The 13,387-nt window shown below is 54.5% G+C and overlaps 3 protein-coding genes across 3 annotated transcripts; all 3 read left to right on the forward strand.

Annotated features, from left to right (window-relative positions):
* Positions 1-244: 244 nt before the first annotated feature.
* Positions 245-2,018, forward strand: CGCS363_v014116 (uncharacterized protein; the record flags this gene model as incomplete). The annotated part of the gene is made up of 2 exons (XM_036645965.1): positions 245-1,259; positions 1,315-2,018. 2 exons carry the CDS (start codon positions 245-247, stop codon positions 2,016-2,018), a joined length of 1,719 nt encoding a protein of 572 aa, XP_036488734.1.
* Positions 2,019-6,357: 4,339 nt separating this feature from the next.
* Positions 6,358-6,903, forward strand: CGCS363_v014117 (uncharacterized protein; the record flags this gene model as incomplete). The annotated part of the gene is made up of 3 exons (XM_036645966.1): positions 6,358-6,399; positions 6,482-6,568; positions 6,622-6,903. The coding sequence occupies 3 exons, from the start codon at positions 6,358-6,360 to the stop codon at positions 6,901-6,903; spliced, it is 411 nt and encodes a 136-aa protein (XP_036488733.1).
* A 2,657-nt stretch (positions 6,904-9,560) lies between these two features.
* SLD-0 (Delta 8-(E)-sphingolipid desaturase) lies at positions 9,561-11,764 on the forward strand (the record flags this gene model as incomplete). Its single annotated transcript, XM_036645967.1, has 4 exons — positions 9,561-9,742; positions 10,078-10,750; positions 10,798-10,962; positions 11,012-11,764. The coding sequence occupies 4 exons, from the start codon at positions 9,561-9,563 to the stop codon at positions 11,762-11,764; spliced, it is 1,773 nt and encodes a 590-aa protein (XP_036488740.1).
* Between the last annotated feature and the right edge of the window lie 1,623 nt (positions 11,765-13,387).

Here is a 13,387-nt window from a genome sequence, read left to right on the forward strand (position 1 = left end):
ACCAACTCTGTACCTTAGTCTAAGCTATTGTACCTTGGCTTCTCAAAGGGGTCCCAATAGGGAAGGTGGGGGCATAATTATCATCCCCAACACCACCACCACCCCTCTTTCATCGTACGCCCTTCCCCCTCTCAGCTCCCTATAACACCTATAACACAACTTGACAACACAGGCGCCATCGGGTTGCTACTTTTTTTTCTTCTTTTTTTCCGTTTGTTTTTCCCCCATTCAGACGCAAACCACAATGGCTGATCTGCCAGTCCGGGCAGCAGAGCAAGCGGCTACAGGCGACATAGAGCAGCGCTTGCGGTCTCGCAGATACATCCACGCGGATGCTGTGGCAGCATTCGAGGGCAAACGACTCCCGCATGATCTCGGCCGAGAGCTCACGCGTCTCTGCGTCGTCCGCGGCATTAGGTTCCATGCGGACTTCTGTTTCGGCCCAGCCGCCGTCCTCCGCGGATCGCTACCAATCTTTACTCGTGCCCTAAACGCGAGAGCCATCATGAGCAATCGAATCCCAGACATGGACCCCGATCAACCCGAAGATATGCCCTACTGCATATGGTTTCCTGACCTTCCCTCGGAAGACACCCTCAGAGAGCTCGTCCGGTGCTTTCCCGCCATGGCCTACCAGGCCGCGCGCGCGTGTGCTGTCGCCGGACACACAGAGCTCTACAATGAGCTTTCCGTTCAAATCCTGCCCGAGGTTTCTATCGCGGAGGAAGCCCGCGAGAACGGCAACCATGCCATCTTCAATATGATCATGGAGGCGCCCTGTCGGTACAAAGTCTTTGACGATTACAACCGCGCGATTAACACCACAACACCGAAGCCCGCTTTTTTGAACGGCGATACCGCAATCCGGCCGTATCTGCTGGAGACCCAGGCGTTTGGACCGCCAGTTGGTCGCATGGATGACGAAGAAGGGGATTCCGAGCCTGGGGACGACGAGTTGGATCCCTGGGGCCTCAGCCCTTCGCTCGGCTTCATACAGACTCTCTTCAACATCACCGAGGATATGAACATCGATCTCGACGGGAATGGTGGACTTCCGGGTTCAATTACCCCAGTAGTCCCGAATTCTGATGAAGAGGCACTGAAGATTCTCTGCCAGCCGCTCCCAGTCGACCTGACCACCTGCCATAAAGACTTGCTCATTCTCATGGCAGCATACAACGGCGACATCGATAGGTACCATCGACTGCGACGACCGCGACTCCTTGACCACGAGATTGGATGTATTGTCCGCGGAATATGTATGACCAACCCTTGCGAGAGGAGGCCTTTCGCAGCTTCTGACATTTTCTGCAGATCATAATACGCTTTTTGCCCAATGGTGGAAAAGCCAGCCACTACCCGAGGGCGATGAATCGCCCATCCGCAAGGCCATATCGGCGCGAGGAATCATGAACAACGATCTGTCTTACATCCTGTCTCCAAACGGAGCCTGGCCCCGACTGATCTGGTATCCTGCCGTCGCTGCTTCCTCGACGTATGAGGCTCTCGCACGCCTCATCCCCCCAATGCGGCCCAGTGTTGCTCGTGCTGCCATCTTCTCGGACAATCAGACGCTATTCGATAGCCTTATTGCCGGGGACGACGGTGGCGAGCCCGTCGAGCCGAGTTTCAGCCTCCTGAATGAGGCCAGGCGAAGCTATAATGTGTATTATCGTGAAGCTCTAGAGCGTAAGGCGGGGGAACTAGGGCTTGATATGACTCGAGGTGTGCCACGGCTCGACCCGCTAGTGCAAGAGTTACCACAACACGTATACTTTTTTGACACAGAGTTGCCCTCGCGGCCCCCTGGGATTGGAACGAACAAAGGCGAGCTGGATTCTGTTTACAATGGCATGTCGTGTAACGCAAGCTATGTCGAGACGTACATCTCTATCCCCGAGGAGTGGAGAAGGGCGCCGGAGGGTTACCAGCCAGAAGACGGAATCACGCTTATGGACCTGGACTACGAGCAGTGGCCGCCGGGATTCTCGAAAAGACATCCGGCAGAAACTCGGTGATTAGAGAATCCTAGCAGACTTGCCACTTAAGTTATTTGCTTATTGAACTATTTCTTACTCACTCTACTCACTTTAGACTGACCTAAAATGTTTTACTAAATTGAAAGTAGGTGTAGTAAGGCGAGTTGTTGGGTGAGGCGACTTATATGGCTTGGGTTAAAGAATGTAGATCATGCAATATCTTAAGACTGTTCAAGCTCTGTGCAGCGAGACGCCTTCATGAAACTCCTAGGGACGCGATAGTTGCTCAGTGAGACTTTTATCTCCTCGCCAATGCGCGTTTCTCTTGACGCATCGAGTATGTAATGCAGCACAAACACACGCATTTGCTCCCTTGTGAGCCGATTGCTTAGATCAGGCAACCTGCAAAACAACCCTGTCCAATCACCGAATAGTGCTCGACGCAGTCCGTTTCTCGTGCCAGAAAAGACGGCCAATCTCCCGCTTCACCTTCGTTTACAAGAGGCGTCGTTTCCTGCGGTATCTGGCATCGTAGAGCTAGGATCAGCATGGTGCTGACCACTTGAGACTTTGTCAACTCCTTTGACCGAACAATGAGCGGTTGTGCGACAGTCCCATTGAAGATAATCGCGTCTCCTTTCCGCGCTTGCTTCAGAACCAGTCCACATCTTTCCGAACTGGTAAAAGCAACACGTCTCTTGGTAAGACTCTCTTCAGCGTCGTATCTGAGGTAGCTAGTGAGAGGTTGCGGAATACTGTGTCTGACCCGAAAGTACTCCCACCAATCGTCCGAAGTGGTGCCTGCCTGAGCAGTGACGGCGTACAGCCTTTCGGATATCCATTGACAATATGTGGCTACGAAGCTCGTGCCCCCGGAAGACTCCTCTTTCAATTGCTGATCCAACGCGTCGACGAATCGACTCCACCATCGATTCATCAGTTCCTCTCGCAGGCGGTCAGAGCCCTCCCTTGAATCGTACACATGCCAGTAGCCCCGTTTCTCTCGCTTCTGCATGACGTCGCTGCCTTCATAGCCGTGATTGATTCTGAATACAATGGCTTCTGTAGAGGTTAAAAACTCAAGTCGACTTTCTGGTTTGGCGCGCACTCAACATACTTCCGAAGCTAATAAAGCTTCACCAACATCGCTGTTGAACGGGACGACGGCGCTAACGCTGTCGATAGAATCAATCTTGTAACCTGTATACGCCAATATTGGTGGTGCACTGCCAATCCTCAGAACATAGCGGTATTTTTCACACTCAATTGACGGAGTGACCGGACAGGCGCTGTATATGGGGTCTAAGAGGGGATCCGGGTATCGCCAGTCTGGAAACCAAGATGGCAGGCCGTCCAGACGCTCCTCGGGATGCATATCGTTAACTTGTGTTGATAATCTTGAGAAGCCGCATGCGCTAACGCTGTATGTAGCCATCTTAGAGAATATATTCTGTATGGAGTCCCCATAATCAACACTGACGTGTTTGCTGACCAATCCCAGGTCATTGATGATGCTAAGATTCGCATACATAATCCCGTGGATCGGTGACACCGAACCCTCGGCGCCTCTGAACGACCTGCCAGAGAGCACATTCTGAATTGTCTGAGGTACAGCGAATTCCGTTCATATGGTCGAGAACTCGTAACAATGCCTTATCTTCGTCAGACCGAGCTGCCAGTTTATGGCGTAAAAGATGGCAAAATTCGTCCCAACGGACTCGTTGACGACCGCACTGTATCCAGGGATCTGTAGAAAGAACTAGTTCCTGGAGCACCCAGACGCGTTTGAACCACGGTCGGGATAAAAGATCACGACAAGCGACTTGGAGAAGGTTTACCTCCGCCTGCTTGTGATGGTATTCTACGGCACGTGCCTCCTTAGTGTCCCAAATATCTGACTCGGGAACGTCATCCTCGTTGACTCTTCTCGCGGCAGCGACAAATTTAGCCGCATCTTCGGTAGGACGCCCGAGGTAGATGACGGTACTAGATGCCATTCCATTACTTTGTCCATGAGTTTAACTTGATCATTGCGCTCGGCAACGTCCGTCTCATTGATGCAAAGGGCCTCAGCCCAAACTCTCCGGGCCCGCGCGAGGTCGCGCATATTGCGCAGGGCATCATGTAGAGACTGCGTAATGGCGAACTTCCCGCCATCAAGGAACATCAGGCATGGCCTTACGTCACTGCCCCCTGCGTAAGACAGGGCTGTGTGTTTGTCGATCAAGTCTTCGTCGACTTCTGCCAGTGTGAAATGGAGTAGGGATCCCTTGAGTTTGGCATCGTGGGAATCGGAGGGTCGGAGGACCAGCAGCCGGATGGAGTCCGGTGACAAGAGCGGTTCGTACTGATACGCAGTCGTGGTTCCGCCGACCTCGTCACTCGTAGCGAATGGTTGGCGGGCTTCTTGTTCTTCCCGTGCGCGGCGGTGGTGTCGGACCGATGCGGCTCACTGTCAAAAGCCCGGTTCCGATGGTCTGGCACTAATTTCGACCGAAAGTGGCAATGCACCCCCGAAGTTTGCTGAAGTTCCCGCGTAAAGCTCGCTCCGACTGTCCGACTTTGTCTGTGTGCGGGCGTGTGCGCGTGTGCAACTGGGTTGTACGATGCTTGTAATTCAAAAAAGAGACCGCCTAAATTTCCTGCGTCTGGGTGGCTGTATTTTCCATGTACTTGATGACTTTGATGATCATAATGATAGTCGACGATGATGGTTGACGACGATAGCGGACGACGACGGTGGACGACGACGATGAAGACGATGATAGCAACGACAACAGCAAAGATAATAGCAAAGATAGCAGCTCGTTGGCTCATGAGGCATAACGGTTTCCCGTTGGATTTGAACTCTGCCCAAAGTGCGTCTGCAGCCTTGTCTTGGCAGAGGCGGCGCTTCGCCTCTTCGTCCAATACGGTTGCGATGACATGTCTCCACGTGACCCGGAGCAATGCCGATGTTTCTGCGTCGAGTCAGCTTTGGTTTCACGACATTTGCTGTCTTTGAAGGTCGCTGAAGAGTTTTTTCACTGCTTGGCAAGTCAAGAATTGAGAAAAAGGTGGTCTGGAACGGATCAATGTCGTGATTTTGCGCTTCTTCTTGCCAAAGAGGGGCGAATTTCGTGATGGAAGCCGTCACAAGCGGATGGCAGTGGCGACCGAAACAGGATGAAACCTTAGTCAGCGGTCTGCGAAGCGCTAGCGGGTGGGTTTCTGGAAGATCTGGAAGGAGGAGCAACCCGTGCCTTCCAGATGAGAGAGAACAGTGACGGGAAGCAGGCGAGGCAGGTCCGTCGGGGACGGGGGAACCTTCCGGGGACTTAGGACCCGTGGGCGGCACCTGCTCTGACCTCGATTCCACTTCTTCAAAGTTCAACGAGGAAGTAGTGGATTCATCCGAGGCAGGTTCGAGATTTTCCGAGCTGATCCGAGCTTCTCGTCTTGGGTCGGGATGAAAGCCGACACGTGCTTTGCAACGGTCGGTGATCTGCGTGCCTGCTGTGTCGAATCACAATCGCCCTGGGTCCAACGCGGGTCGACGACGGGCCCAGACCCAGCAAAATCCCCCTGGGGGAAGGTGCGACCGGGCCATTCACCTCTGCAAGACTGCAAGAAGCTTGGGACAAGCTTGGAAAGGGACACGCTACCAAGTGCCTAGCGTACGAGGTACGACTGCGACTGCGACTGCGACTGCGCTAGCAAACCCCCTCCGCTTCTCAACTTCCTCCCCCCACCCGTCCGAATGGCGCAGGACCATCGACGAGACGAGCTGCCCCTCACTTCGACATCACCGACGGCACCAATGATGCCACAGGCCCAGAGGCGAACCGAAGCCGTCTCCAAAAAGTCTCCAAGGGAAAGGGAAAGCCGCCATACCCCTTTCTGCAAGCTCCACAAACGACGTATTCGTTCCTCTCGACTCCTCGCCCAGCTTCACGCGTATTGGATGCGCGCATCCAAAGAACCACGACCTGACGACAGGCGCTGCATCTCGCCCATTCGGATCGACTTCGCGTGGTGGTGTTCCTGCGCAGGTCCTCCACTTTTCGTTGTTCCATGAATCCATCTCCAACACGCTCCAAGGAATAGGAGTGAGCCATTTGGTCATTGATGCGCATGCAATCACACCCTCTGCCCATCTCAACCAAGATTCTCCTCATCTTTCTTTTCGCATTGTGGCATCGCAATCCAATTCCCACCAACCCCCTTTTCGCCCCTCCGCCCAGAGAGGGCAGACGGTGCTCGCAAGTGGTGCCGAACCACTTTTTCGATTCACCTTCGGCGCTCACCTACACTATTCTTGGGGTTTCCCCTTGCCTATCACTTTCCACTGCCCACGCACACAAACAGCCATCATTGGACCGATTGGAGCTACTCCAATATGGATACGGGATATTACGTACGCTGCGAATGCGACGCCTCAGTACGTACTGTGAACACTGGCAATGGATCTCGCCTTAGTCGTGGCTGTTAAGTGGGGTGTTCAAGATTGACAAGCATATCAGCCGTTCACTATTGTCGGGGGTTCTGATTCGTCTCTGTGGCGTTCGCTACTGCTGTGCTGCTGCCGTCGGTTGGGGCTGCCAGCTGAGGTGAGCTGAACACTTCTCCTGCTTTTCTGTATGCCTTCGAACATCATCTGCAGAACATTGACCACGGGCTGACTGCTGCTGGCCTTCCAGGTTCCAAGGCACCTGCCGAAGAAACGCGCTATTTGGAAAATCGTGATGCACGGCGCCAGAAACATCAGATGAGATGGGACGTCCGTTCGCTAGGGAGCATGTTTGGTGCGTCTGGGCCCGTCACCGGCTTGGGGGCGGACGCCAAGCATTCTCCAACATCCATGACGCTTCCCGCCTCCTTCAGCCAGTCCAAATCGTCAGCCGTCGGGAAGAAAGCCACTATCTGTGCCACTGGCGCTCGCTAGCAGACTGACAGGTTCTCTATTGCAGTGGGCAACGAGCCTGGAGGCGGCCTTTTGACCAAAACCCCAACGGAAGAAGCCACCATCCTTGTCGCATCTCCTCACTTGGTTGCAAGGTTTCTATGGGTTCGCTCTGAGGCGCAGCGGGTGCCGCCAAGGAGAATTTCCGTGGCCAAGAGCCTGGATCGACCCCCCTGGTCGTCATTGTCGTTGATGGGAAACGGCCTCCGCTCTTGTGCTTGACAAGCGCCATTTCTCTCGGGCCAATTTGCTCCAGCAGCTCGGCTCGCCAAACGAACCTTTTTCCTGCTCGCTTTCTACCCGCCAGTTTGTTGAAGGCTCGGGAAAGGAGAATGAGAACGAAAAGAAGAGCCGAAAAACGAGTTGGAAACAAGGAATCAGCAGGCGAAACTCGAGTCGAAATTTCATGCCCACCCTCCTTTTTCTCCAATCAGGCGCGTATTTCCGTCCAGCCTTCTCCAACTTCGGCAAACTTCCAACTGTTCCAACTGCCCAGCCGTCGGCCGTTGGTCCCAAGTTCCAGTCCAAGACAAGTCTCGAAGAGGCGCACACCCCTCCCAGCCCAGCCAGCCAAGGCCAAGCCAAAGAAAGACTAGGCCGGCGTGTGCCCTTTTTCGAGAAACATTCTCCCACCGCCTGCGTTGCAGCATCTGAGCACCTCTGCCTTTGGACCACAGGCGACGCTGGCGCTCACAGTTGCCACGTCCAGAGCCGTGCACGGAATTGAGTTTCAAGGGTCCTGGGTCCCGTCCCACTCGTTCTCCATCTTTTCTCGCTTCTGACGCGTGTTCTTGACTCTGCCAACTTTTTCAGCGTGTGTGAGTTCGCACTGAGATTTCTCTGTGTACGGTACGGGTATAGGTACGGGTACTGGTGCCTCGATAAAGGTACCATAAAAAGAAGTCTGGAGAATTGGATGGGGGCCCCGAATCACGGTTCACCCGCGTATGGTCCAATACGCGCACCGCATGATTCAACAGCACCCCGAAATTCATCGTTTCAGCCTTTCAGGGTCCTGTCAAGGCCCTCGGTCAATCAGATAAGCTGCTACCGGCCCACGGCTCCAGCGTCCCGGCTGCTGTCCTTGGCCGCAACTTCTTTGCGAGTCGGGTCTGCTGTGTGTCCTCGGTTCCCCGTTTTCCCCATCCTATCCCCCCTAAGCTTCCCAAGACAGACGCGAAGCTGCACAAATGCACAGTGAAAGACAATACGCTGCGCCCCGGGGCTAGCGAAAGCACCAGCGGCCAAATTACTGGATTGGAGCAGGGGGAAACAAGATTGGGAAAGAAAAGAGGGGTGTGTGAGAGTGTGAGAGTGTGCCGCGGGTCGCCGTTAGCTGCTTGCTTGTCATTCTGCGCTTGGCGGAGTACGGCGCGGCCTGGTGAATGGTAGGTGAGCAGGAGACGAGGGGATTTTCCCATTTCCCGTTTGGTTTGGGGGCCCAGATTGATGGATGGAATGCCCGCACTCAATCTCTCTCTGTCCCTCTCTCTCTCTCTCTCTCTCTCTCTCTCGCATCTCGCAACGGCAACGTGGAACCTTGAACCCACCACGCACACTGTTTCGATTCCGACCTGCCTTGCTGGGAACAAGCTGTTTTCTGTTCTTTTTGGCCCGCGGTGCGGTGCGGTGTGGTGCCCGCGAGCTTGCAGTGTGCCTGACTCCTGTTCTCGTCTTGTTCCTTCCCGGTCCCCAGTCATTCTCAATTCCCCCATTGCATTTGCCATTCACCAGCACCACCATGTTCCCAGTTCCCAGTTCCCAGTCTTTTTTATTTTTCCTGGACTTGGGGTGTGCAGCGCGGGATGGACGACAAGAAAAGTGATCCACACCACCACGGTCGTCACTCGTACGGGGTACGACGAGTCTTGGTCGCCGTCGGGTCTCCCTATCCCAGCCCCATACCCATCCCCATCTCCATCCCCGTCCCCATGCTGTCCTGTCCTGTCCTGTCCTATCCCATGCGAAGGTACTGCCTCGCCTGTTGCCTTCCCGTACCTGGCCTTGCCTGCTCGTCGTTGGCCTTTATCCTACCCCCATCCGCCCGGAATTGTGTCGTCTCTCTCTCGTCTGATGATGGCGCGACTCTCCTCCAACACTTCTCTTTTGCCATTGTGAAGGTGGCCAAACAGGGATTCGATCATCTGAAGCTCGACCGGTCTTGACTCTTCAGCCTTTTTCCAGGTCCATCCAGTCAAGCAAGCACCAAGCTTCTGTCGAGAGCGATCCGGTAGTAGAAAATAGCTCAGCTCCTGCCACCGACTCTTGCATCTGGGCGCAAACGGTCCTTCTCATTCTGTCGAACTTTGTCGATTTTTCGCTCCTGCCACCAGCCCACCCGCCCCAATCATCGGATTGCGAGCGACTGCGACCCGGAAAGTGAATTCGACTTCGACTTTTTCTTCGACCGCCACGTTTCGGTGAGCGCCTTCTTTCCTGATCGAGGTTTTGTTGACTTCCTTCGCCTGGTCGACCAACACACCTCCCGGAGCCCATCGCCAGGCTCCCGCATCCTCGCCTCTCTCGAGCTCCTTCCCCCTCGAGACTTCTTTCCGCCGCTCTTTTTTTTGCGGCCGACACTTGTTGATCATCGAACCGAATTCCGAGCGCATCGCATAAGACAGACACCATAAGCCATCATGGACCGCGACACCAGGATAATCACCCCTCGTGAGGTTGAGGGCCTCATCGCCGACGGCAAGGTCATCGTCATCCTCGACGAGATGGTGCTTCGCCTCGACAGCTGGCTCCAGAAGCACCCCGGCGGCCGCTTGGCTATCCTGCACATGGTGGGAAGAGACGCGACCGACGAAATCAAAGTGTAAATGACTCTCAACTTACCTCGCGGACATTTTTCTTTTCCTTCTGGCTCCCGTCCACCACCACTCTGCTTCGCTATGCGCCACAAGAGATCTGGGTGGGATCCCCCTGGTCCATTTCCGAATTCGGAAAAAGGGTTCAGGAGGCTGGCAGAATAGCATCGATGGACCAGAAGTCTGGTTAAGCTTATTTTTGCAGCGGCCCCTCAGGTTGGAGAAAGCGAAGATGAGGGTGAGGGATGGGAACGGGCCATTAATATTTCGCATTCGGACTTGTCAAGACTCCGTCGTTGATGTGTAAAGTGGAATTAGTGTGCTGACATATCGCTTCTTTTAGGTATCATTCGGCGGCCACACTGAAGACCATGAAGGCCTTCCGGATAGGCCGGAAGCCTGCGGGTCCTTGGGTCAACATGACACCACCAATTAGGGGCGGCGTCTACACCAAGCAAGACACCACGCCTGCAGATGCAGCCGCAGATGTCTCCGATGCCCCTGCCGACATCGTCGATTGCCCCTCGTCGGATCTCGACGAGGATTCCACAGACGATGCCGTCAGCGAAGTCTCCGATGGGACCTCCCGCACATCCCTGACATCCGACTGCAGCTCTGCCGAGGAGGACGTCAAGGTCCAGGACAAGGTCGACACCGGCATCCGGAGACGTCTCGCCGCCCACGGCGATCTTCAAGACTTCACCGACGATGGCCTCAAGCTGTCTAGCCGCAGCCAGGCCCCCAAGACCGCCGCTGAGTTCACCGACTGGGCCATGCAGCAGGGCATCGAGAAGGATCTCGATGAATACCCGTCTCTCGACCCTGCCGTCCAGCAAGATATCCAGGCCAAGTACCGCGCCTTGCACGACCGCATTCAGGACGCCGGTCTCTACGACTGCCCTTACCTCGACTATGGCAAGGAGATGGCCCGCTACACGACCTTGTTCGTGTCTTTCCTCATCTTCCTCCACTACGAGTGGTACATGACCTCGGCTTGCTTCTTGGGTCTCTTCTGGGTAAGTCATCATGTTCAGTTTGATGGACCAGGACTAACACGACACAGCATCAAATCATGTTCACCGCCCACGACGCTGGCCACGGTGCCATTACGCACAACTTCTCCTTCGACACCCTCATTGGTCTCTTCATTGCCGACTTCTGCTGCGGTCTGTCTATGGGATGGTGGAAGAGCAGTCACAACGTCCACCACCTCATCACCAACCAGCCTGTAAGTCAACCAGCTTGAATCTGCCAAAGGCTTTCACTAACACGCTCAGGAACACGACCCCGATATTCAGAACGTCCCTCTCTTCGCGACGTGCCCTTCTTTCTTCAAGTCCCTTCGCTCCTCCTACTACGACTTCACCTTCGTCTGGGACGCCGCCGCCGACTTCCTCGTCCAGTACCAGCGCTTCACCTACTACCCTGTCATGGGTATCGCGCGCTTCAACCTGTACCTCCTGTCGTGGCTTCACGTCCTTTCTACCAAGTCCTCTGCTCTCGGCAACAGCAAGGCCTGGTGGATTCGCCCGACCGAGATCGCCTTCATGGCTTGCTTCTGGTACATCTTCGGCTACCGCCTTATCCTCTGCACGCTGCCCACCTGGCCCATCCGTGTCGCCTTTGTCCTCGTCTCCCACATCATCACCATGCCGCTCCACGTCCAGATCACCCTCAGCCACTGGGGCATGTCGACCTCGGACCTCGGCGAGAGCGAGTCTTTCCCGCAGCGCCAGCTGCGTACTACCATGGACGTCGACTGCCCTGCTTGGTTGGACTTCATCCACGGCGGACTCCAGTTCCAGGCCGTCCACCACCTCTTCCCCCGCGTGCCCCGTCACAACCTGCGCAAGGCCCAGGTCTTTGTCCGCGAGTTCTGCGCGGATACCGGCATTCCTTACTCCATTTTGAGCTTTGTTGATGGAAACAAGAAGGTTTTGGGTAGACTCGAGGAAGTCAGTGATCAGCTCAGAATCATGCTCAACTGCCAGAAGTACATGGCGGAGACTGGCGAGAGCGGGCTGCATTAGATACATATAATACACGCATCAGGACGGCGTTCAGGGATTTCATAGAGTAGACAAAAGTTGATTTCTAATTCTTCAAAATATTCATGATTTGTGTTTGGTGAGATTGTCACTTCCACGCGGTGAACGGAGCCCAAAATTGGAATAGGGCCCAAGAGCTCAAGCAAAAGCACCAAGACAAGCAAATTCTAGCTTCGGTCAGCTTCATAGTAGCTGCACGTCACATCACCCAAGCTCCAAGTAAGCTCCATAAAGCTCTACGCAAGGCTTGGCCCAAGTTTTGGAACAGGGACCACCCCATCATCGTTTTCCGAGAGGGCTGCATATCCGGAGGGAGGGATGGTGTGCAGATGCCACATCACTCTTCCAGGGATGACGGTCCCGGGGACGAGGCCGTGCCGGTTCCCGCCGCTCCGCCACAGTTACCCCCACGCTGGTGTTTTAAACGTGGGTAGAAGTGTTTGTGGCGATGTGGCGGATGGATGGAGATGGAGATGGAGATGAAGGGTTGGAGGCTTCGGAGACGAGCACGCGAGACGTGGGAGGCCGGCACTAAGAGGCCAAGTCCCGGTGTAGACTTTTCTAGGTCCTAGTTCGCTACAGGTGTGTCTACGCATGCGGTCCCTTGAAGTTATTCGATGATTAGGTCAGGCGATAACACAGAGAATACTTTGCGAACTCGAGCGCAAATAGTGTATTGCCGTATAATTCTGCTGTCCACCTGACCAACCGATTGGATGCTTCTCTTGTGGAGGAGTTAAATCAGCATCTAAATGGTAGAGATTGGCCCAAAAGGGCAGGTTTTGCGCTCAGATTTGATCTATGTAATCTTCCGTATAGGCTCTCGTGGTGGACGGTAAGACTACTGGCTGAGAGACCGCGTCTGGCCTTTGGTGACTGCTGAGTCTTACACAGTACGACAGACCTGGCCTTCAAGGACAACGACGGAGAAGGCGACGAACATGAAAGGGAAGGAAAGAGAGCAGAAAGATGGGGGGAGCTAGGCCATCGAAGAAGGATGTAGCGGGATTCTGAGGCTCGAACAAACATCGTGTTGGGAGGGACTGTGTGCGAATATTGCAGTCCGAAACGTTTGGAAGACACTACCGGGGAGCTCACAGCCAGGTAGGGCACTCGTGCATCTGACGTGTCTTTTCAGAGAGGCAGCACGCTTCATTCTATATTCGCAGGTTTTGGAAGCGGCTTGCAGGCTTTGGACAAGTCAGCTGGTAGGGGGCTTCTGCACATGCAGCAAAGAGGGTCGGTCGTAGCCTGCCGTGTTGCCTGATTTCTCCCGTCTTTCCCCTTCGTCACTCGGCATATAAGATGGTAGATCTTTCCATCCTGCAAGACCAATTGGCAGCAGACTAGGTGTCTCTAGCATTCATGGATTTTGACCACTACACCCATACCTACGCCAACGACTTGAACCCTAAAGCATGTCTTAGAGCTGCTGTACGACTGGGGATGGTGACTTGTACGGTTTGGATGTTCGTGTTGGTCTCTAGTTCTAGTGGGCAGCCGGCTTCTTGCTTCGCAACTTCGATACCTCTAGGCAGATGATCTCAGCTGTACGAATCGTCAATAATATGTTGATATTGTTTTCACCATCGTCCTGTCCACTGT

Source organism: Colletotrichum siamense, assembly GCF_013390195.1.
Source record: "Colletotrichum siamense strain Cg363 chromosome Unknown KSG_Cg363_contig10, whole genome shotgun sequence".
Lineage (NCBI taxonomy): Eukaryota > Fungi > Ascomycota > Sordariomycetes > Glomerellales > Glomerellaceae > Colletotrichum > Colletotrichum siamense.